This window comes from Echeneis naucrates, chromosome 13 (genome assembly GCF_900963305.1).
Source record: "Echeneis naucrates chromosome 13, fEcheNa1.1, whole genome shotgun sequence".
Classification (NCBI taxonomy): domain Eukaryota; kingdom Metazoa; phylum Chordata; class Actinopteri; order Carangiformes; family Echeneidae; genus Echeneis; species Echeneis naucrates.
Genome location: NC_042523.1, coordinates 14,659,376 through 14,682,381, shown reverse-complemented (window position 1 = coordinate 14,682,381; position 23,006 = coordinate 14,659,376). Strand labels below are relative to the sequence as shown.

General features: G+C 41.5%; 1 protein-coding gene across 3 annotated transcripts; it reads left to right on the top strand.

The window, feature by feature from the left end:
* The first annotated feature begins 3,278 nt into the window (after nucleotides 1-3,278).
* Nucleotides 3,279-22,981, top strand: cluha (CLUH binding protein of NUMT mRNA a). 3 transcript variants are annotated; one of them, XM_029518114.1, is made up of 27 exons: nucleotides 3,279-3,576; nucleotides 8,179-8,372; nucleotides 8,790-8,961; nucleotides 9,471-9,614; nucleotides 10,032-10,159; nucleotides 10,283-10,437; nucleotides 10,990-11,115; nucleotides 12,889-13,036; nucleotides 13,130-13,222; nucleotides 13,401-13,835; nucleotides 14,164-14,423; nucleotides 14,509-14,834; nucleotides 16,168-16,269; nucleotides 16,694-16,794; nucleotides 16,884-17,036; nucleotides 17,121-17,183; nucleotides 17,283-17,527; nucleotides 17,635-17,719; nucleotides 17,819-17,972; nucleotides 18,147-18,286; nucleotides 18,387-18,467; nucleotides 18,572-18,697; nucleotides 18,813-18,934; nucleotides 19,028-19,121; nucleotides 19,199-19,333; nucleotides 19,428-19,501; nucleotides 19,685-22,981. In XM_029518114.1, exons 1-27 carry the CDS (start codon nucleotides 3,450-3,452, stop codon nucleotides 19,809-19,811), a joined length of 4,110 nt encoding a protein of 1,369 aa, XP_029373974.1. In that variant the 5' UTR covers nucleotides 3,279-3,449; the 3' UTR covers nucleotides 19,812-22,981. The 3 variants fall into 3 exon arrangements, with proteins under 3 accessions (XP_029373974.1, XP_029373973.1, XP_029373975.1); XM_029518113.1 differs by having other exon boundaries at nucleotides 14,509-14,921; XM_029518115.1 differs by lacking the exon at nucleotides 3,279-3,576 and adding an exon at nucleotides 4,580-4,645 and having other exon boundaries at nucleotides 14,509-14,921.
* The last annotated feature ends 25 nt before the right edge of the window (nucleotides 22,982-23,006 follow it).

Below are 23,006 nucleotides of genomic sequence, written 5' to 3'. Positions count from 1 at the left end.
GAGTCTTTATCTGTCACAGAAAGCAGAGTTGAGTTTGATCAGTAGAGGTCCATCTACCGCGTATTCAGTTGAGACTGAAATAACAGAAGCAGCAACCATACAGCTTGGGTTTGTGTGTTGTAGGTCCAGGACCACATTAAAAAGCTCATTTAAGTAATTTTAATCTGTCTGTCTTCTATATTATCTTGCTGCACTAAACCACAAATGATTAAATAAGTAGCCTACAGCAGTGTATAATAACACTGCTAGAGAGAGATGACAGGCACATTGAACAGAACTAAATTGCCAAAGATTAAAACTAATACTTAGAAAGTGAAGGAATTATAAAGATGTCCTAATTATAGAGTGATTAAAATTCTTGTGGTTTATGACTGTGATGTGTACATAAATGCCTAAACTTAACGTTATAGCAGATTAATAATGGATTCATCTTCTGTCAAGAGTAGGAAATGTTGAAAAATGGTGTCATTTATGTATGTTTAAGTGCAGACAGACAAACTGCGGTAAAATCAGACTTGGCCCTCTACGAGGGTGGTATAAGAAAAAAACAAAACAAAACTGGGCATTCATTATCAACCAACATCAGCTGAATTGGGATTATATACCCATCAAAGGTCTTTTTGTTTGTTTTATTTTTGTATCACTCAACCATGTCTTGTAATGAGATATTTTCCATTTGAAAGATAAAGTTGTCAGCTCCCCCTTCGGTGCACAAATCAAGTAATTTTGACACAGTGAATGACAAATCTTCCTGCAGATTTTAAGGCTTTAACTGCCCGTAGTGGTTCGCGCTGTTGCCCCAGGTTCAGTTCCAGGCCTTTCTGTGCAGAGTTTATATGTTCTCCCCATGCTTTCATGAGTTTCCTCTGGGTATTCTGGTTTCCTCCCACCATCCAAAGACATCATGTTTGGGTTAACTGGTGACTTCTACATTGTCTGTAGGTCTGAGTGTGACTGTGAGTGGTTGTTGGTCTCTGTGTCTCTGTGTGTTGGCCCTGTGATGGACAGGCGACCTCAACTCACCCAGTGTGAGCTGGGATTGACTCCAGTATCCCTGTGACCCAGAAACGGATAAACAGTAGAAAATGAATGAATGAATATTGCCCATACAGCTCAAGTCAGATGATAATAGACAGGTTCCATAAGGCAGAATGTCAATTTTACATTGGAAAATTTAGTTATCTCTATCCTTTGAAAGTCATCACTGAATCCACTGATTTTTTTTTTGCCCAGATTTGTAAAATTATGTTCCTGATTTAATTTCACATACAACTAATGCAATACACAGATTGAAAGCCATGCAGGGATTCTAGATAGGGCGGTGAGGAGTATGTGTTTGAATATGGGATGTTCTGATCTTACCCACCATTGTCACACTCATTGGTCTTTCTCTTTTTCTGTTTCTACACAGTAATACCTGAGAAGAAGCGACTTTGCCATCAGCGCCTGTCATTGCGAGCGAACGCAGTTGATTATGTATCTCAAGTACTGTAAGTACTGACTTAAAGAGGAATTTGGGTGAGAGGTACAGCATAAAATGAGAGAAAATATAAAGTAGAAAATGCTGAATTACACTGAATGGTATCTAACTTACAATTGTAAATGATGTTCAGTGATATCATCTTTGCTTTTCAAATACCTCCTCCTTTTCTCCCCTGCCTGCTGCATTATAAGTGGAACACCCCATTCTGTGACGTTGACCTGGAGGACTGCAGCTCCAAAGATCCCTGGATGGACAAATCCACTTTTATGATCATGACTATAAAATAGTCTTTCAATATCAGCGCATGTTGTGCAAAAAACTACATGCTGAAGTCAGAATTAAGTCATACGGTAATTTAATCAAATGACCGTGCAAACTGAAAAATGAAAATGTAATCTTACACTCACGTAGACAATCTGGGGTTACACTGGACTTGACTTATTAAATTGCAGCACTTCAATTCTAATGTTCACACACTCATATAGAGGTTTGATGACCGTTTTAAAAAATGGTTTGGTATTTTATCTTCAAAGACTTTACCTGCTCTACATATTGACAATATTCAAACACAACTGTGCCCTCAGTCAATTCAATGACATTTACATGTCATGTAACAACCAGTGGAGTCGCCCCCCAACGGTCATTGAATAGAATGCAGGTTAAAGGCTCGTCTTTGGCATCACTTTTTCAGTTACTGGAGCAAATTCAGGTCACGAAACTCGATCAGATTTTGTGCTCAAAGTTCCCATACAGTGTGGGACAGTAAATTTGGTATGTGACGTGATTTAAAAAAAAATCTGATTGTATAGAAGTCTATGGAAAAAAAAATCTTCATCTCACTTCCCTTATTAGTTCAGTAAACACTTCCCTATTCAGTTTATTTTCACACTCTTTAGTTTCAAGCTTTCTTCCACATAACCCAATGTTCATGTTTAAGATGATCCCGTTTGGAGGAAAATAGACTATATAACAGGGTGGGCATTAGGGCGTGGTTACTTGTGATTGACACACTGTACCACCCAATGAGGATAGAGCAGGTCCTATCTCTCATTCCCCATCAGGTCAACCTTCACCTCTAATAATCTTTCTGGTTTACAAAAACCGAGATGATAAAGGCCAAATCACAAACTGAAGGCTTCATAAGAACAGTCCATAAACCAATGGGTGAAGGGACAGCGGGTTACAACTTGGTTTATCATGAATTAATTAGTGTAATTTTTTGTTTTTGTGCATAGGGAATACAATTTCTTAATTTCATTGAATTAGTTGTTATATTGACACAGAAACAATGAATGAATACTTTTACTACATTTTCCCTGGTTCACTCAAGTATCAAATGTTTTAGTGCCCATTTATTTACAAGAGATGGGTTCCTTTTTCAACCGGAGTTCATCTGACCGATTAAACATCCATGTATTAGTAACCAAAAGGTTGTGAATGGACGGCTGTGGTCACTTAGTGTGTGTGTGTGTGTGTGTGTGTGTGTGTGTGTGTGTGCGTGTGTATGTGTGAGACATTTTGGTCAGACCGTCAAAGACCAATCCACTTCATGAAATATTAGAGGTGTTGATAATAGTCAGAGTGTTTTGTTCTTTCTCTTTCTACTCAGCCATTTTATATCTGTTCATGTGTAGCTCTATAAGGTAAAAAAAAATAAAAATGAAAAATGAGTTTGTTGAAAGATGTTTGTCACATGTGGCTTTCCGTAGCGCCACGCTCGGTGGGTGGGGAGTGCAACGCAAAGGCATAGAGGTCAAGAGGAGGGGAGAAGAAAACCACGTGTGATCACCACCATGTACAGCACTGTCCTTCCCCTGTAGACTTGTTTTCGTAGGCTTGTACCCTTCGCATGTAGCCAGCGAGCCGGTGTTAGTCTGAGCAGCAGATTGGTTTTTTGTATTTCTTTTAGACTGACATATTCAAGCAATCTGCGGGGGGATTTATATCGCCACACTGACTGCCGACCATGGTGAGCAAGACAGATGACATCCCGGCGTCAGTGCCCAACTGTAATCCGGTTGATCTTGCGGATGAAACCGGGGATGGAGCCCAGGAAGCAAGCAAGACACGTCTGAAGGAACCTTGCGGCTGTGGTGAGACTCTGCAGCTACACACTACCTTCTACTCTGTTATAACACTGTGACATGCATTATACAGACGCTCAGTATTCATATCGTTTAATCCGGACATTACATCTCAATGTAACCAACACCCTTTTGCATTTAAATGTCCCTTATTGTACATGTCACCTTTAGCTTACGGTAAAGCTGGAGAAATTCACCTCTATGATTTATGTCCTCGGACTCAAGGTGGTAGTCTGTGCCCCCCTCTCCCCCCACACAAACCCTAACCCAACCCAACCATCGCCTTGGTACTCCCTCAAGTTTTTTTTTCGGGAGGGGTCCAACTTACACCTAGCTGTATCTGCTAATTGGCATAATAGATAGATATGCATTGACCCATCCGTCCCTAGTAGCAAAGGATAACCATGAAAAGGATTAAATGCATGTTTGCGGCACCCATGGGTCACAGCTTTTAACATGCAGTCAAAGCTGACAGTGCGAGCAAACAAGGCTAACCCAAACAAGTGAGCCGGCATGCTAATCCAGTATCCTCATTCACTACGCTTCGTTAGCTTTGTGGCTATCCGGCTTGCTGTAATGTTTCATGCCCCGTCAGGACCACGGGAATGACATCGGGTGTCTTTAAGCGTAAAGTGTGAGTCGACTGTGCCGGATGATTGGTGAAGCGTCTTGTGCTACACAAGCTCGTACCAACGCACATGTTGGCTCACAAAATGCGAGAGCAGGAACTGAAGGTCACCTTCAGTGGAACTGCACACTATCCTACCCGACACGGGGGGGTTAAACATGGTGTCTTTTTATCTGAGGGATATATAACAACAAGGTTACGTCGAGAAAGATGAGTTTGTTTATTTTAAGAGTAAAACTGCACTATAAAAGGCGTCAGGTGAACGAAGGGCTCTGTGGTCCGTAAAGACACCAACACCTCCTCCTCTGTCTCACCCGACGCTTCGGCTCAAATCCAGCGTCCCTCCTCGACCGGGAAGCGGAAATGGGTGCTCGTAGAAAAAGTCACGGTGGTACATGCTCGGTTAGAGGGAAGGTTACGTTCATGATTCACGAACAGCCGTGTGAGCTGGTGAGTATCCTGCCCGATACAAGTTGTAGTGAAGCGGCAGAGCTGTGTGTCGTCTCATTCAGCCGGGCTGTGTAGCCTCAGTCAGTCAGCTTTACGTTACACAACAGCAAATGCAACAAATCCAGCCTTTAAGTGTGAGAGCGACACATGTGGGACCTTGAATTGCCTCTGCCCGCTTCACCTCAGAGGACACCACAGAGCCTGTGAACTCCAGTTTGAATTCAGCTGGGATTTTTATGTTCCTGTGGCTGCATTGTTAATCTCTCCGTCCCTGTACAGACCCCTGTCACTGAAGAGCTGAAACAACGCGCATATTAATTGATCATTGATTGGTTTAAAAAAAAAAAAAGGTATCGATTATCATATTTGTGTAATAGATTAGGGCATTTTTGAACATGTTCACAGGCTCCAGTTTGTCATTTTTGTTTGCTCCCCTTCCTTTGTTAAATGAATAACAAATGTATAATGTTGAATTTGGCAGTTAGACTAAACAATCAACCTGAAGGTATCACTTTGCTCTTTGAGAAATCAACTAGTCAGTGGGAAGATATTTTAATAAGCAACAATTTCTCAAATTGAAATACCCATTAGGGTAATAGGGTTAACATTTGGTATACTATAATAATACGACTGATGATCAGCCAAAACAAGACAATTTACAAGCAGTTTTTAAGATTTTGAGATCACAGGAATAACCAAAAGAACATGTGACAGCTCCAATGGCTTAAACATGTCTGGTATCTAAGCTAAAACTGACTCTGGGTCAGTGAGCTGTGACAGGACTGTCGTAGTAGCACATGTCATGGCTGACGGACAGAGGTGAGGTTCACTGTTAGTGGTTTTAAGGGCTTATTGCTCGAGCTGGGTGAAGAGTGGCCTGGTTAACCCAGGAAACACTGACACTCTGGCACTGTTCTACCAGTCCACACAAGGCTACTGAGATAATCACCTGTATTGGTGGTTCCCAATCACTTAATATGAAGGAACATGAGCCCTAATTACATTGTGCTGGTTTTGAGTTGTGAGTTATTAAATTAAACAACTTTTCCCTTTCGTAATAGTATGTTTTAGGCCTGAGAGACAATTAAGTATTACTTAACAGGAAACTAGATAAATAACCATCTGTTAAATCTTTCAATCTATCTTACTATCCTATTTTAGGGGGCTTGATCCTGCTCTATAGCTCATGATGAACATCTATATTTTCTTCCCCAGAGAACAAGGGGTCATTGTTTAACTGCTAAAGATTAATATCTAATTGATGATGAAACAAATCTGAAGAAGCTGAAACCTTAAATGTTTGTGAAAACATAACTGTTTTCCTCTCCATTTTATTATTCAGCTGAGGAACGTTATCATGCTGCGAAACTTGGTTTCAGATGCGTGAATCAGGATCTGTCTGTCGACCAGGAGAAAACATGATTATAGAGACCTTGTGTTGTTGTTATTGTTTTCAGGGTTGTCTGGCTGGCTGATTAATGTTTTCATGGCAGCAGTCAGGATCCCCATGTCAAGGTCTGCAGAGTGGAGAGATAGCTAGCTGCTGGCAACAAGAGAAGTGGGCTGTGACAATGAACTATAGAAAAGGCACAGTTTTAATCTGAGGGAAAATGGGTTACACATCTGTAGATGTGTGTAGATGGGTGCTTTTCTCTTTGTTTGATTTGTGACATGGTGTGTGTGTGTGTGTGTATATGTGTGTGTATGTGTGTATATATATATATATATATATATATATATATATATATATATATATATATATATATATATATGCGCACTGTATTATTACTCTGCCTCTCCCATCAGCTCAAACTGCTGTCTCATCCTGTCTTTCGCCAGCACGTTATATCTCACTATCATAGTTGAAGCACATCAGGGCAGAAACCTTGTTGCAGCTAAATCTTTGTTGTCTTGTTGAGCGTCAACTGTAGCTTCACTGTTACTTTCTCTGTTGCGACACACAGGCTGCTTAATGGCCCCATCGATCACAGTGCTTGTGGTGCTTTGTCCTCCTGTTTTGAATGCTACCAGCCAAGAACTAAAACAGCCCCTTCTCCCTTTCCCTTACAACTACACCTTAGTTAGATTAATATAACAACTGGCTCTAAAATACTTGAAATGATGTTGGCTGGTAGAAAGGCTTTTGATGCCACCCTGTCCAGCGTGCAAAGTCTCTCTTTTGCACGTCCAGTTAAACTTCCGTTGCGAACTTTGACCTCTTCAAGCCGATATGCAGGTGAAGGAACCAACTGAAAACAATTCTGTCATGACACTTTAGCAACACTAAAACCATCAACATCAAGCCCTTAGTCTATTATGATTTGTGACATTAATAACTTGTGTGTATGCTTTGAAGGCGTTGTATTTATTATTTAGAGCATGGCCTGTGAATTCTCTTTCCTCAGTTGTTTCTACCCCCCTGCTCTTCTAGCATTTTAGTGTGTTCATCCCCAAACTTGGTCATAGTCTAGTTATGAAGCTCCAACTCTCCCTCTGGGCTCCTCTGTTCACTACCCCTGGCAGAGTGTTACCCTTGACAAATGAGGAAGGACAAACTGGCTGGTAACAGTTGTGTCCAAGAGAGAGAAAACAGTTGTCTGACGTTCACATACACAGTCCTGCTCCTCTCAATTAAATTACCCAAGAGCCTCATTTACATGCACCTCATTCCTTTGTCCACCTTAACTGTTTGAAAGATGGAAAGTTTCATGTCCATGCATTGTGTGTCTGCAATAAAGTGAGGTAGGCAATAATTATTTATTTTATTTTTATCATGCATTCTTTGCAAAGATTAGAAAAAGATTGTTTAATGTTTAATGAAGCAGCTACCACATAGGTAACTAGCTGAGCTGTTGTTGCATCAGTTTCAATCTGCTTTGCAAGTCTGCAATAAATCCCTCTATTGGACGCTAAAATCTTTAGTATTCAATTGCTCAAAGCTCCCAGGCTGAACTTTGGAGATTGTTGTAACTTTCTTTCTCGATACTTATTGTCAAACTTCAGAGACAACTGTTTGTGGGTTAGGGTGTTTGTATGCATTATGCTAGAAAACATTTGTACAGTTGGATTGATTTGATCAAATCAGCTTTATTCTGTCGTGTGTGTATGCTTACGTGTTAATGAACTGCAGTAGTGAAGACGCTGCAGCACTAGTGTCCTGTAGCTTAGGTTTGTAAGCTATGGTCACCCATTCATTAATATTTCATAAGGTTGTTGGAAAGGTCATTCAGCCTCTTGGTCTGTGTGCCTTGTTTTTCACCTGGCTGCCTGGTACCATCTCCATGTTCATATGGGAACAAAGTCTGCTATTTCTTTGTTGTCTGATTGGCTTTCGTTTCCTGTTGCTCAGATTGTTGACTAAGGCACATGTAGAGTTTTGAACAAAGCTTAACTGTGATACAGAATTTGAGGTGTGAATCCCATGTCTGCTATTAAAATTTCTACATATTTTCATCCTTAAATAGTTGTTCCTGGACATCAGGATTTTAACTGACAAGAATTCACTGCTGACCTTTGTGTCACTTTCATTCCAGGGCACAGTACAGATACAGCCATGGTGAATGGGGATGGGGCTCATGAAAACGTGGAGGACACAGAATCAAAGCAGGATGGAAATGGTGAGGTGGACGGAGGGGAGGAGTCTAATGAACAGGAAGTCATAGTGATCCAGGACACAGGCTTCACTGTTAAGATACAGGCCCCTGGAACAGAGCCATTTGATCTGCAGGTGAGAATTTGGTGCTTCATAGGTTGCATGGCTTGTTAGCCTATGTTCAAGCAGACATTATTCTCTTATTCAATTCAATGAGGCAGCTGATCAATAAAATGTTTTAATTATCTCCTTAAAATACTTAATAACCCGAACTGTGTATAGATGTAAAATAATTAAAATCATTTAAACTTATATTAAATTGCTGTGTGCTGTTTAACTGGATCCAGTACTAAAGAATAGCCTTCCTGGATCACATGTGATCAAATGGCATGTGATCTATGGCAGTGTGAGCAGAAAAAAAAAAAAATATATTGTTCTGTATGTAAGACTTTTTGCTCAGACTAGAAAATTCAACCAAATGTGCTGAACCAAAGCAGCAATTATATCCTAATGTGCAAACTTTATATCTCCCTAATCCCTCCTCTCCTTCAGGTGTCTCCACAGGAAATGGTACAGGAAATCCATCAGGTTTTGATGGACCGCGAGGACACCTGCCACCGCACCTGCTTCTCGCTGCAGCTGGATGGAAACGTACTAGACAACTTTGCTGAGCTCAAGTCCATCGAGGGCCTGCAGGAGGGTTCGCTACTGAAAGTAGTGGAAGGTCCATTTTTCTTTTGTTTGTTTGTTGTGGTTTTTTTTTTTTTTGCAAATGGAGGAAATAAATTAATGGGCTGGTGCTTATGTCATGATAAACTTAGTAAAGTCAAGTCTTAATAATAATGCTGGTATTGTTTTGGTCAGTTATGCCAACAATGAAACTTATGAGACTCAATCTCGGTCCTCACTGCAAGTCCCTGCAGTGTAACCATCTTCTTTGCACACAAGGAGCATTTCTGACTAACAAGCTTCTGTGAAAACAAAAATGCCTTTTAATGACTGGTAATGTGGTGAAATGACAGCCACACCCAATGTCATGTTGGAAGTGTTTATACACTGTACAAATGGATGAAGGTGGGACATTTTAATTACAAAAATGTCATGGCTTTTGGCCTTTTATGTCATACCCTCTAAACCCTAAGACAATATTGCTAAAGTTTTATTTACAAAGTAGCAACTTGCAAAGACTGAACTGCTTTGTTTTTGTTTTCTTCTTGTATCTCTTTTGTGTAGAGCCCTACACTGTACGTGAAGCTCGCATCCATGTTCGTCACATCAGAGACCTGCTAAAGAGTCTGGACCCTTCAGACGCTTACAATGGTGTGGACTGCAACTCCCTGTCCTTCCTCAGTATCTTCACTGATGGAGACCTTGGAGGTACAACGCTAACCCTTTTCAACACGAAGTAACAATTTTGGCTTCATCATTCTGTCAAAGAAAAAGACTTTTTTGACTGTCGATTTATTTATTTATTTTTTTTAAATCAGTGGTCTTTACAGCTTGCTCACTGGGTATTTGCACAGTCAAAAACTCTTGTAATCAATGTAGTCTAATCCCTGAACAATTTTTAAACCTCACCTTTATCTGATAGCTTTCTATTCAGACTTTAGCTGTGCTGAAATGCTGCACTGTGTCAAACCAAGGAATATTGTATACAAAGACAGACATAACAACAACATCCAGATCCGGAGGCCCCTTCTGCGTATTCACAATACCCTGGATGGACAACTGGAGTCCTGCTCAGCTATGCTGTTGGTACAAACCATCACTTTGCTTCTTCATATTTGGTTCCAGATAGTGGTAAGCGAAAGAAAAAAGGCACTGAGCTGGAGCAGATAGACTGCACCCCCCCAGAGCACATCCTCCCTGGCAGCAAAGAGCGCCCCCTGGTGCCCCTCCAGCCACAGAACAAGGAGTGGAAGGTGAGCAGCCAACGTTTATCCTCACATAGTAGAGGAAACACTTTTCCACTGAAGCATTTTGGTATTTTAAAAACTATGGCATAAACCTTTTCCTCCTGCTGATGGCTGTAACATCCTTGACAGCCAATGCAGTGCCTGAAAGTCCTGACTATGAGCGGCTGGAACCCTCCACCTGGAAACAGGAAGATGCATGGTGACCTCATGTACCTGTACATTGTGACTGTGGAGGAACGCCACGTCAGTGTCACTGCCTCTACACGTGGCTTCTACCTCAACCAGTCAGTCAGCGTTTCAACCTCATACCTTCTTACGGCTTGCAATTTCTTCTTAAAAAGAACTGATATACACACAACAGGCATGCAAAGAGTTTCACTTTCTTTAACTGGAGGGTGGTTTATTAGGTGCTGATGGAGATACTATGGTCCATCAGCAGTTTCAGGATCCTAATTTTGGAAGCCAACAAAAGCTTAGCAGTCCCATTAATGATGTAATAGGATTACACTGGAAAGTACACTTGGAGCGGGGTTGTCTTGATCAAAGTCATTGTACAGTAGGTGTACTGCTGGGCAAATTGCATATTAAATTTTTTTTAAGTGAAAATAAGTTGCTGTAAACTTGAAATTAGTAATTATGGCATTTGCAAAAGTCTGGGAAGTACCACAGCTTCTTTTTGTAGGCACCACCTCTTTGAGTTGCTCTGTGTGAACATCTGTGAGAGTGAAAAGTGATGTTCCACTTCCCAGTTCAGAGTAGTTTGTGCTGTTTTTGGCTTCTGGTTATATTAATATATAGAGTTTTGTTGGTAAAATGTGCATGTGTATATATTTCAGATCTACTACCTACACCTTCAACCCCAAACCAGCCAATCCCAGCTTTCTGAGCCATTCTTTGGTGGAGCTGCTGAGTCAAATCAGCCCTGCCTTCAAGAAAAACTTCACTGCCCTGCAAAAGAAAAGGTGAAAATTTATCTTTGCCTTTAGTTTCACTAAATCTATTCTCCTACCAGCAGTCAACTTTAGATTTTGAGATTTTTAAATCAATGGACAAGATGGCGATGGCCTCCTCTGTGTTTTGCTCTCTCATGCTTTGCAGGTTTGTGTGTTTATTTTGTTTTTTCCTGCTATCCTCCTGTCAGTTTCACCAAAGAGGAACTCTTAAACATCTGACAGTCCTTTCTATGTATTTCTTCTCCGGTTTTCTTGTTCTTGTTTCTTGTTGGAAGTGCTGCGGCTCTCTTTGGGGCTTGCCAGAGACGCATACGGGGAAAGCGTGCCACTGTACTCGTCAAGCTGCATCACTGGGGACTGCACTCCCTGTTTCTGTCCATACACCTGGTGAACGTCTGATCACTGGCAAACAAAATGGATGAACTTATGTTCCTGGCCTTTAAGAACTCAGACTTTCACGGTTCTGCCGCCCTCTGTTTCAGTGACACCTGGCTCTCAGTGAACACATCCTGGACTGTGCACTTCAGATACCAGACAGCGTGAAGAGGAAGTGGAATCTGCTTCTATATTAATGAAGACTGGTGTACTAATATCACAGTGTTAGAAAAGTCATGTAGCCTTTACCTAGAGTCTCTCCTCGTAAGCTGCAAACCTTTTTATTCACGTAACAAGTTATCTTCATTTACCACCTGACGATTACCTGCGGCCTACACCCCTCTCCTCTCCGACCCACTGCCCCACTGAAGATCTGTGAGGAAGATGTCTGTCTGTTCTTTCAGAAGCAGAAAACCAGGAAAGCTCCAGGACCTTATGGTGTGTCCCCTTTCTGCACAATAGTTTGTGCTGACTGACTGGCCCCCAGCTTTTTTCAGTTATTTAACAGATCTTTGGAGCTGTGTGAAGTTGCCTCCTGCTTCAAAGGCTCCATCATCATCCCAGTCTCCAAGAAGCCCGCCATCACAGGACTAAATGACTACAGACCTATCACCCTGATGTCTGAGGTCATGACTGTGTTCTCTCCCCACTGCTCTTCTCCCTCCACACAAGCAATTGCACTTTAGGGGACCCATCTGTGAGGCTCCTGAAATTTGCGCACAATTCAAATGTCATTGGTCTGATTCAGGGCAGTGATGAGTCATACAGATGGGAGGGGGACCAGCTGCAGTCAGAACCACCTGGAGCTTAACCTGCTCAAGGCTGCGGAGATGACGTTAGACTTTCGGAGTTTACCCCCCACCACCTACTCCCCCTCTCACCATCCTTAGCAACACAGTGCCTACTGTGGATAACTTCAGATTCCTAAGAGCCACCTTTTTGCGGGATTTGAGGTGGTCCTCACACATAGACACTGTATGGAAGAAGGCCCAGCAGAGGTTGTGCTTCCTGTGGTGGTTGTCCCTCTTACTTTAGTTTTTTACTTTTCTATTTTAATATTTTTACTTTCATCTTTTGTACATATTTCATTGTATATATTTCATATATATTTGTGCAGTGCTCATGTGTCATGGTCTAAGGAAATGAAATATTTCCTAAACCTCAACAGAGCCACAAATTCTGTTCTGTTGTTTTAACTTGATCAAAGCTCTTACACAAGCTCTAACCCTTTTTGAAATGCTTTTTTAGGCAATAATTTTATGCAATAATTAATTTCATAAATGTATTTATTAATGTCAAAGTCTTACACCACAATAAGAAAAGAAACCAAACAAGGCAAAAGTAGTTTAAAAAATGTGGTCTTGTTTAGCGGATGTAATTTTCTTGTGTAATATGATTTTGCTGCAGGGTCCAGAGACACCCCTTTGAAAGGATAGCCACGCCTTTCCAGGTGTACAGTTGGACCGCTCCACAGGTAGACCATGCTATGGACTGTGTTCGAGCTGAGGATGCCTACACCTCCCGTCTGGGTTATGAGGAGCACATACCTGGACAGGTGGGGAGAGTAGTACACAGCAGCACGCCATGCTGGTCATTAAACAAGCAATTTCGTAATGTTAACAACTTTTGTATGCTTGCATGTCTCTAGACCAGAGATTGGAACGAGGAGCTGCAGACCACCAGAGAGCTGCCCCGGAAGAACCTGCCTGAGCGGCTGCTCAGGGAGCGGGCCATATTCAAGGTGCCGTTGAATCTATTGATAAAAGGTTAATGATGATAGATCAGGCCCTCGTGGCGGATTCTGTCTGTACGTTACCCCTCATGGAAGCCAGATGAAACTAAATTACAGATGCCAATGGGAGCTCTTTGGCTTTTACAATCTTAGAAATCACTGCTACCTCCGTTTCTTTGTTCCACAGGTCCACAGTGACTTTGCCGCAGCAGCCACTCGAGGAGCTATGGCAGTAATTGATGGCAATGTAATGGCCATCAACCCTGGTGAGGAAACCCGCATGCAGATGTTCATCTGGAACAACATCTTCTTCAGCCTTGGATTTGATGTACGGGACCACTATCGTGAGCTGGGTGGTGATGCTGCCGCCCATGCTGCACCCACCAATGACCTAAATGGAGTACGAGCTTATGGGGCAGTGGATGTGGAAGGTCTCTACACCCTGGGGACAGTAGTAGTGGACTACAGAGGTTACCGTGTCACAGCCCAGTCAATTATCCCAGGTATCCTGGAGCGTGAGCAGGAGCAGAGTGTCATCTACGGCTCCATTGACTTTGGAAAGACTGTTGTCTCTCACAGCAAATACCTCGAGCTACTGGAGAAGACTAGCAGGCCACTTAAGGTCAGTATTACAGCTACAGTGTCTGAGTGGTTAATAAGTTGTGGATGATCCAGTTATTTCACAGTGCATAAATTTTGTGTTCAAGGATAATTCTTGCAATAAGACAAAATACAAAGCTTATAATGGATTGATCGTCCAGGAAGTTGGTCCATTTGTGCAATAATTGTTGACATTTTTGACACTTGACACAAAAAATATGGAATATTGTCGGACTTATTGATTTGGAACTGTTTTTCTAATTACGTTACGATTTTCAGATACCTGCACGCAGATGCCATATTCAGATCCTCTGTCTCTTCAACGCATTAATTTTGGGTGTTTAATTTAGGTCCAGAAACACAGTGTACTGAATGAGAAGAATGACATGGTGGAGCTCTGCTCCTCAGTTGAGTGTAAAGGCATTATTGGAAATGATGGCCGGCACTATATCCTGGACCTTCTGCGTACTTTCCCCCCTGACCTCAATTTCCTGCCTGTGGACGGAGAAGACCTGCCTCTAGAGAGTCAGCACCAAGGCTTTCCCCGCCAACACCGCCACCGTTTGGCTTGTCTTCGCCAGGAGCTCATTGAAGCCTTTGTTGAGCACAGGTAGGTGTCTTTACTGCTATGCATTTTACATTTACATTTGGAGAGTTCCTCCATCTCTTGAACCGTTGTTTTTATCATTATCTAGATATTTGCTCTTCATGAAGATGGCAGCGTTGCAGCTGATGCAGCAGAAAGCAAACAAGGACACTAAAACTGATACACCTGCTATCACAGAAACCTCAGAAACCTCAACAGAAAACATTGTTGATACAAGCCAGACAAAGAGCACTACACCTGATTCTGTTAATGCAACAGAGGTCTCCACAGACAGCACAAGCCAGGCAGACAACACAGGCTCTACTCCCTCACAGGCAACAACTGACAATGAAGAAAACTCTTCCAAGCCTGCTACAAATGGGATTCAAGACCCAGCAACCAACCAGAATGGGGAGTGCAAGAGCCCACTGGAGGGTAAGGAGCTTGAGGAAAGTATTCCAGGATTATCTCAAGCCAAAGAGCTGGCGGCATCCTTAGTTGCCGAAGATGGATCTGGTATTGGTACGTCTAAAAATGCCCCAAAAGAAAAGCTAGGACAACACTGGGAAAGCTACTCTGGTGGATAACTGCAGAGAAAACAAGTAGTGTTTAATCAAAGCAAAGTAGTATTTAAGAGAAAATGAGCCGTCATGATGCAGCTTCTATTAGAGAGTCTGTGTGCGCATTTGTGCATGCATGCATACATACACGCATACTGGGTCATAGTTGCTTCCATCCACCTGGTTAGCTGTCCCTGTCAGTCCTCAGCCAGCAGTGGGGAGGAGAGTTGGCTATAATTCCTCTGCTCTTTGATTTAAACCTAATAAGTAGTTCTAGTATCCATTAATCCAAACGTGTTTTGGAATGCAAAACATAATCACGTCCAGTGAGTTCTGTCCTGCACAAATGATCCCAAATCATCATAATCTGCTTGTCAAGTCTGAAACCTAATCTTTAGCGTTTGTAGTTGTGTATGGTGAAGAGCTTTAACATTGATGGTTGGTGTTGTCCAAGGCCATGTCCACAGAAAGCTTGATTAAGACTAACAGTAATGCTTGTGTTGTGCTGGCGGTATTGATCAAATGTTTTGTTCACCTGGGCATATAAATGGATTTACACAAACAATGGTGCTGTGTGTTTAGGGCAGGGGTCGGCAACCTTCGGCTCCTTTAGTCCCTCTGCTATAGAAAATAATGTGAATAAATGATGGCTATTCAATTTTCATACATTTTATTCTGTCAAGCTATTTTTTTGGATGTAATAGTCATGATTCTGGAGATTTAGGTGATCTTGTAACATTGAAATAAAGAGTGTTCTTAATATTTTGTCGATCAGAATAGAAGTTTCACCTTTTTGTGTGAGCTGTTGCCGACAGGCTGGTGATTTATTCAGAGCTCTCGACCCCCAGCAAGTAAGCTAACCAAGGATACATCCCCCGTCCAAAAAAAAAACAAAAAACAAACAAAGTGTTCTGAGGAAAATAGAACCTAGTTCTTTTATTTAATAAATGCTATAAAATACAGTTCTTAGATACATAGCATAAGTGTAATGAAACTAAATATAGGATGTTACCTTCATTATTGCAGTCAAATAGGTTTTGCGGCTCCAGGTGGGTTTTATTTGGTGGGAGTCGCACCTGAATAGCTCTTTTAATACTGACGGTTTCCGACCCCTGGTTTAGAGTAATCAGATGTATGAGCTGTGATAACTCTGTGCACATGGATTTGGTGGATGTGGACATGTTTAAACTCTCTCTTTTCACAAACAGATCCCAAAAGCCGGGAAGTTGTCCTCAATGCATGCAAAGCAGTGGGTTCCATCTGCAACACATCTTTTGACATCCGCTTCAATCCAGATATCTTCTCTCCAGGTGAGAACAAAGATGAGGAATCTTGTCTTGACCATAACAAAGCTCCACAATTGCTTTATAATGCCTTTTAAAAAGGGAAATAGTTATATTCATACCACCCTCCAGAGATAGCTCAACATTTGTTTTTGTATGGCTAATTCAAGCTGATAAGAGTTCAACTTCAGAGATATCAGTCAAACAAAACGATTCAAAGCCAAAAATGTTAATTCAGGAGTTGAGTTCAGCTTTAAATGTATTTAGAAAAAATGGAAGTAAAATTATGAAGAAATAAAAAATTGAAGAAATTGCTTAATATCTTTGCATATCGCCATTTTGGTCACACCTGGCTTCAAATTACAACTGAAATAATAAGAAACCGAGTGACATTTGTTCATAGGAGAATCAAAGAAGAGAGTTGTGTTCATGTTGTGTTGTATCTCTACAGGAGTGCGTTTCCCAGATGACAGTGCTGATGATGTCCAGAAGCAGAAGCAGCTACTTAAAGATGCTGCTGCCTTCCTTGTGTCCTGTCAGATCCCATCATTGGTTAGTAACACACACACACACACACTTAGTTTTCTCTTTCACCACGGTGTGTCTCTCAGCTCAAAAGTGCGTATTGTTTGTATGGGCAGGTTAAAGACTGTTTGGACCACAGCGCTCTGCCCATGGATGGAGCGACACTGACTGAGGCTTTACATCAGAGAGGCATCAATGTTCGCTACTTGGGTACTGTTCTAGAGTTTGTGGACAAAACCCCTGCTAAAGCCCAGCTGGAGCACTTCTATGTGAGTTTCATATCCTAACTGTGAGCAAAACAGCTTGACTTTGTGTTTAGCCATTCTAATACTTGTCTTGTCTCCACATTTTAGAGAATAGGAATCAGTGAGCTGATCACTAGATGTGCAAAACATATCTTTAAGACATACCTCCAGGTTTGTAACATTTAACACACTTTATCTAGCTTCTTAAATACAAATCTACATTAAAGTTTAATTAAAGTTATCCTTTTTTTTGTTGTTGTTGTTATTTAGGGTGTAGAATTGTCTGCCCTCTCTGCTGCTGTCAGTCACTTCCTCAACTGTTTCCTGAGCTCCTTTCCGGATGCTGTTGCCCACCTGCCCCCCGATGAGCTGGTGTCACGTCGCAAAAGCCGCAAACGTCGCAACAGAGTCCCTGGCTCCGGAGACAACACCGCATGGGCTAGCCTGACGCCCAGCGAACTATGGAAGAACATTGGCTCAGAGGCTCAGAGCTACTATCACTTCGCCATACAGTGGTTAGCGTCCCCTCCATTCATATGATGCAAACGTTCATGTGTAAGGCACTCTTTGTGCTTCCATTTCATGTTTTTTCTGTAACTAATATCCTGTCTTGAAATCTCAGTGAAAGTGTGGACCAGGTGGTGGAGAAATATGGCCTCCAGAAAACCAATCTGCTCAGAGAAATTTCAATTAAAACTGGAATTCAGGTAACACCTGAATAACCCCTCACCCCTTCCCAGCAAGTTGACTGAATCGCCATGGTAATGCTTTTTTCTTTTTTAAATTTAATCCCATTCGTCTTGTAGATTCTGATAAAGGAGTACAACTTTGACAGCCGTCACAAGCCTGCGTTTACAGAAGAGGACATCCTGAATATCTTTCCTGTTGTGAAACACGTAAACCCCAAAGCCTCCGATGCCTTCCACTTCTTCCAGAGTGGACAGGCGAAAGTACAGCAAGGTGAGACTTGCATGTTGAAGGCAGCTGACAAGGAAACTCACAAAAACCCATAAATCTAGACATTTGTGGAAAATGATCTTTTAACAGAAAATATGCATTGATGACCCAAGCTAGCCATTTATACAGATTTGAATAAATGTAGACTGTTTCGCTGACCAATCTTTTTATCTGCAGGTTTTCTGAAAGAGGGCTGTGAACTGATCAATGAGGCTCTTAACCTCTTCAACAATGTCTACGGACCCATGCATGTAGAAATTTGTGCCTGCCTACGCCTGCTGGCACGCCTTAATTACATCATGGGAGACCACCCTGAGGTAGGTCTTGCATATCCCTACTGTATATTGTCTGCGACATCAACAGCAGACTCCCATTGGTCTGATCTGTACTGAACAACATTTGTGTATACACCCACAGGCTCTGAGCAACCAGCAAAAGGCTGTTCTGATGAGTGAAAGAGTCCTTGGAATCGAGCACCCCAACACAATTCAAGAATATGTAAGATATCCTGCACAGAGGAGGATCTTTCTAATCCATACAATGGACGTGTGATAGCCCGCTGTTATGTTTTAAATTGGTGCATGTCTCTTTCTACTCCTCAGATGCACTTGGCTCTGTACTGCTTTGCCAACGGCCAGCTGTCCACCGCCCTGAAGCTGCTTTATCGTGCCCGTTACCTCATGTTGTTGGTCTGTGGGGAGGACCACCCAGAGATGGCACTGCTAGATGTATGTGCAGTCGGTTCTTGAGAATAGTTGATTTTTCTACGTCAGCATCAGACCTAATGCTGGTGGAGTGGTACCATCCGAGGAGATTTAATACTGAATGGCTCTCCTTCCACAGAGTAACATTGGGCTGGTTCTGCATGGTGTGATGGAGTATGATTTATCACTGAGATTCTTGGAGAATGCTTTGACCATCAACACAAAGTACCATGGATCACGGTCCCTCAAAGTGGCCCTCAGGTGGGAAGATATTCATCATCCACAAGTATGGAGTTGGCATAATATTGGTTCACATGATGATTTATATGGCATCTTGCTATTTTTTCCCCCCAGCCATCATTTGGTTGCAAGAGTTTATGAAAGCAAGGCTGAGTTTCGCTCTGCTCTACAGCATGAGAAGGAGGGCTACACTATCTACAAGAACCAGGTAGGACACTGTGATGCTGAGAATGGCTACATTTTTCTCTAACACGCGCTGAGGTGATAATTTCTTTTTCTTCTCAGATGGGTGAGGCACACGAGAAAACCAAGGAGAGCTCGGAGTACCTGAAGTATCTCACCCAGCAGGCCGTGGCTTTGCAGAGAACCATGAATGAGATCTACAAGAACGGTTCCAACGCCAGCATCATGCCCCTCAAGGTGACTCCTCTGAGTCAGACATGTTTTGTATTTCCAACTGTTACAATGCAAATGTTGAGCAATGATGTTATGATTATTTCCTCGTTTTCTACAGTTCACTGCCCCTAGCATGGCCAGCGTCCTGGAACAGCTCAACATAATCAATGGCATCATCTTTATACCTCTAAGGTAGAGTCAGGATAGGTACTATAGGTGTATGGGGGTCTGTAATATCTTGTACACCCTGTAGTCTTTAACTGCCTGTATTGATCATTTCAACGAAAAGATGACATTATAAACTTAAGATAGGAATTACAGTAGTGGTAGCCACCTGTTTTCATGAGAGCACTGATTCTATTTTTTTCTTTTCAGCCAAAAGGATCTAGAGAACCTGAAGGCAGAGGTTCAGAGGCGGCAACAGCTGCAGGAACTAGGAAAGAATGAAGAGCCCTCTGAAGACAGCCCACTGGAACTAGAGGACAAAATTCCCATTGATTAAGATCCAAAAGCCCTCAACACACAGCTACTTGCTGCTCTTTGGCGGGGTGGGGGGTGGGGGTGGAGTTGGGAGTCAGGAGTTGTGACGAAGGAACCCTGTCACTGGGCCTGTGGACCCAGGAACCAAGCAGTCTAAATCAGCATTGAAATAAACAGGGGGAGGGATGGGTCAGGGTAGTCCAGAGAGCAAACTGTATGAACTGTATAAGAAACTAATACAGAGCAGGAAATTCCTACAAGGTTGAAAGAAGGAGGAGAAAGTACAAACAAGACAGAATCATAGTGCAATCTGATGAATCCCCAAGGTGCAAGAACGTGATGTTGAAGTCACTTGAGGTGTTGGCTACTTAGATATATGATTTAAGAGTAGTTGTAATTGGGGGGAGACCAAGAATGACCATAATATTGTATACCAGAGCCTTATTCACAAAAACATAATGCCCCAAAAAAATTATTTATCTCTGTTCATACTTCCCACTGCACTGCTTGCCTAGGACCACATTTTTTGCCCCACCATTCCTTAAGGAGTCTTGAAGATCCCCGGGATAATGCCTCACTCACTCCCCCCTCAGTGGTGCTCAACAAGATAAAGCACCTACCCTGTCCTAGAACTCAGGGGTACTTTCTGCTGTGCACTAAGACCAGAATACAGTAAATTAGCTTTTTTTGAGTGGGGCTTCAGAATGTAAATTCTCCTCTTAGTGGCTTGTTTGAGCCACTTTGCAGCAATCACCATCATTCTTACACATCCCCCAAGGAATAATTAATTTAATCCTTCTGTCATGTGAACTTGAGACATCCCAGGTGGGTGCCTGCTGTGTCCAATGGTTGCTGTTTCTTTACGCAAACAAATAATTATAAATAATTAGGGAGCTCTCAACTGTTCTTTCTTTTTGCTGGATTTTTTTTTTTTTTTTTTGGGGGGGGGGGGTTGAGTATGAATTTTTGTAAAAGTGCACAGGAGAACTGGGAAGGTATTTTAGGCCTATCTATCACCATTTAATTTAAGCCATGTCTGTTTTATAGAAAATGTATAAAAGTGGGAAAAGATGTATAAATCTCTACTGGATTTAGACAGGTACTCAATGGATGTAATGGATAACACAGATTTGAAAAACGTCCACTCTACTCAGTAGAATATCAATCTATATACTAGCTGTGTCCACCCTTCTATTTTTACACATTGAAAGAAAATATGTGCATGTATGTTTGTATGTGTGACAGTGTGTGTGTCTTTGTGTAGTTTAACATAAAATCTACAGGCCAGGGCTGTTGCTGCTTTTGCTGCTGCATAGTATGAATAGAGGCTTTCAAACATTGGCTTTCCAGATGTTTTATTTTTCTATGCATAGTAAACCTGTTGGATGGCTGATACCTCTTTTCTTAAAATATTCATTGCCACTAATGTCAGTCTGTTGATGTATGAATTGGTACCAAAATGAACCTCTTCTCACCTTTGGCGTGCTCAACATTGGCAGTAGTGGGCGAATTGTTGCTTGGTGGTTTTTGGTTTGTTTGTTTGTTTGTTTGTTTGTTTTTTTTTAAGGGGGGGTTGTTTGTTGTTTTTTTTTATTTGTTTGTTTTTCTTTCTTTCTTTTTTTTTTGTCATGTCATCTTTCCATGTGTAACTGAATCAAAAACCAGCCAAGAGTGTCTGTTCACGGAGCAGTATTTAGTGACATATTTACAGCACCACCAGAAGTGGACAAAAGAATGGCTGCCTCAATGTGATGTACCAAAAAAAGACTGAAGGTTTGTCTGCGCTTGTGTACATGCAATGTATCCCTCCCATGGCAATTTGTTACTTAATTGTTGCCGTGTTTAAATGTCATGTGATTAAAGCAATAGAGAGATGGTGCTGGAACTGATTGTTTTCAGAAAATGCAGTTTTTATATGGCACAAGGACAACTTACTGTAATAATGACTAATGCACTGTCTAAATTACCTACAAATAAGGGAGCTGTATTAAACAAAAAAAAAAGCAAAGCAAGGGCTCAAGACTGGATGATGCAGTGATCTTCCTGATTGTGCTCTTAAGACATGTCATAACAACAAGAGCTGAGTGTGTTGTGTATTTGTGCCTATTATTTATGCATCTGTATGGAATCAGGGTGTTAACAGGGGAACATTTTACAATTTATAATCGTGAAATAATCTTCTCCAGTTTGCTTTTCAGGGTTTCCTGTATGATTGTTCTTTTAGTTTCTTTATTTCCCTTTTTTCTGCTCCCCAAGTCTCACTTGACAATACTACCCACAGTGTCCATAAGGTGGCACACAAACATTTCTCTCATTGAGAAGGACATGAATAAACCTAAATCATAAATGTAGTGAAAGTCAACGCAAATACATAGTTTAAAGGGGATGGAAATTTTATTTTAGGAACTTTTTCCAGAATATTAATCTGATGGCTAAAATAATAAAGACTTCTATCATGTTCTGAACCTCTTGAAAGTCCAACAGCAGTGGGTCTATTGTTTGGGTATTAGAAAAGTTTATCATATAGAATAAACTAATTGAGAATGATCAAACTGTTTTCGTGCAGAGATACTGTATAGTGCTCTTTTGTGGTCTTCACAGTGCTAGTATTTACCTCATAGACGTCCATCTCACTTGCCTTATGCAAAGTGTAACATTTCTTAGTATTTAATAGATCAAGCTGTGCATGAAATTTCATGTTGCTAAGTGGGTTTCAGTTTGAAGTAAATTTTTTGATGCGCAACTTTCATATTAACCTTTTGTAGTTACATGCTCTAAATACAAAGGGGAGTTGGATTGCAAAGTAACTGAGATAACAAAACCGCATATTAAGTGGAAATGTCAGTTATGGAGCTTTCTATTAAGTGATGAGTAGAGTTCAGGTTTATGGACTGTTTTGTGTGTGGAAAAAAAAAAGATTTTTACTGTAGAGAGAAAACAAACCTCTCTCCTAAAATAAGCAGCCCTTTGCAGCCCTCTGGCCAGCGTACATTACTTGTTTCTGTGTGATGCCTGTAATGATGAATGCTGGAGGGTTTTGTGTTTCTCAGCTGATGAAACTTTCTTCTTCACAAAAGTTTCTTATGCTGAGTGTTTGCACGCTTCCCCGGATGATGTGGTATCTTTGTGTTGCTCTTTGCAAAATAATATATTTTGTTTTGATTCTACTTTTATATTAAAACTAATAAAATAAGACTAGAGAAAGTTCTGTTTGAGG

Bases quoted from the DNA above. Each gene is read 5' to 3' on its own strand.
- cluha (XM_029518113.1), top strand. From the start codon at position 3,450: ATGGTGAGCAAGACAGATGACATCCCGGCGTCAGTGCCCAACTGTAAT. The intron at 13,037-13,129 runs GTGGGGAGAGTA...GCATGTCTCTAG, and splicing joins AGGAGCACATACCTGGACAG to ACCAGAGATTGGAACGAGGA. The intron at 19,502-19,684 runs GTAGAGTCAGGA...TTTTCTTTTCAG, and splicing joins ATCATCTTTATACCTCTAAG to CCAAAAGGATCTAGAGAACC.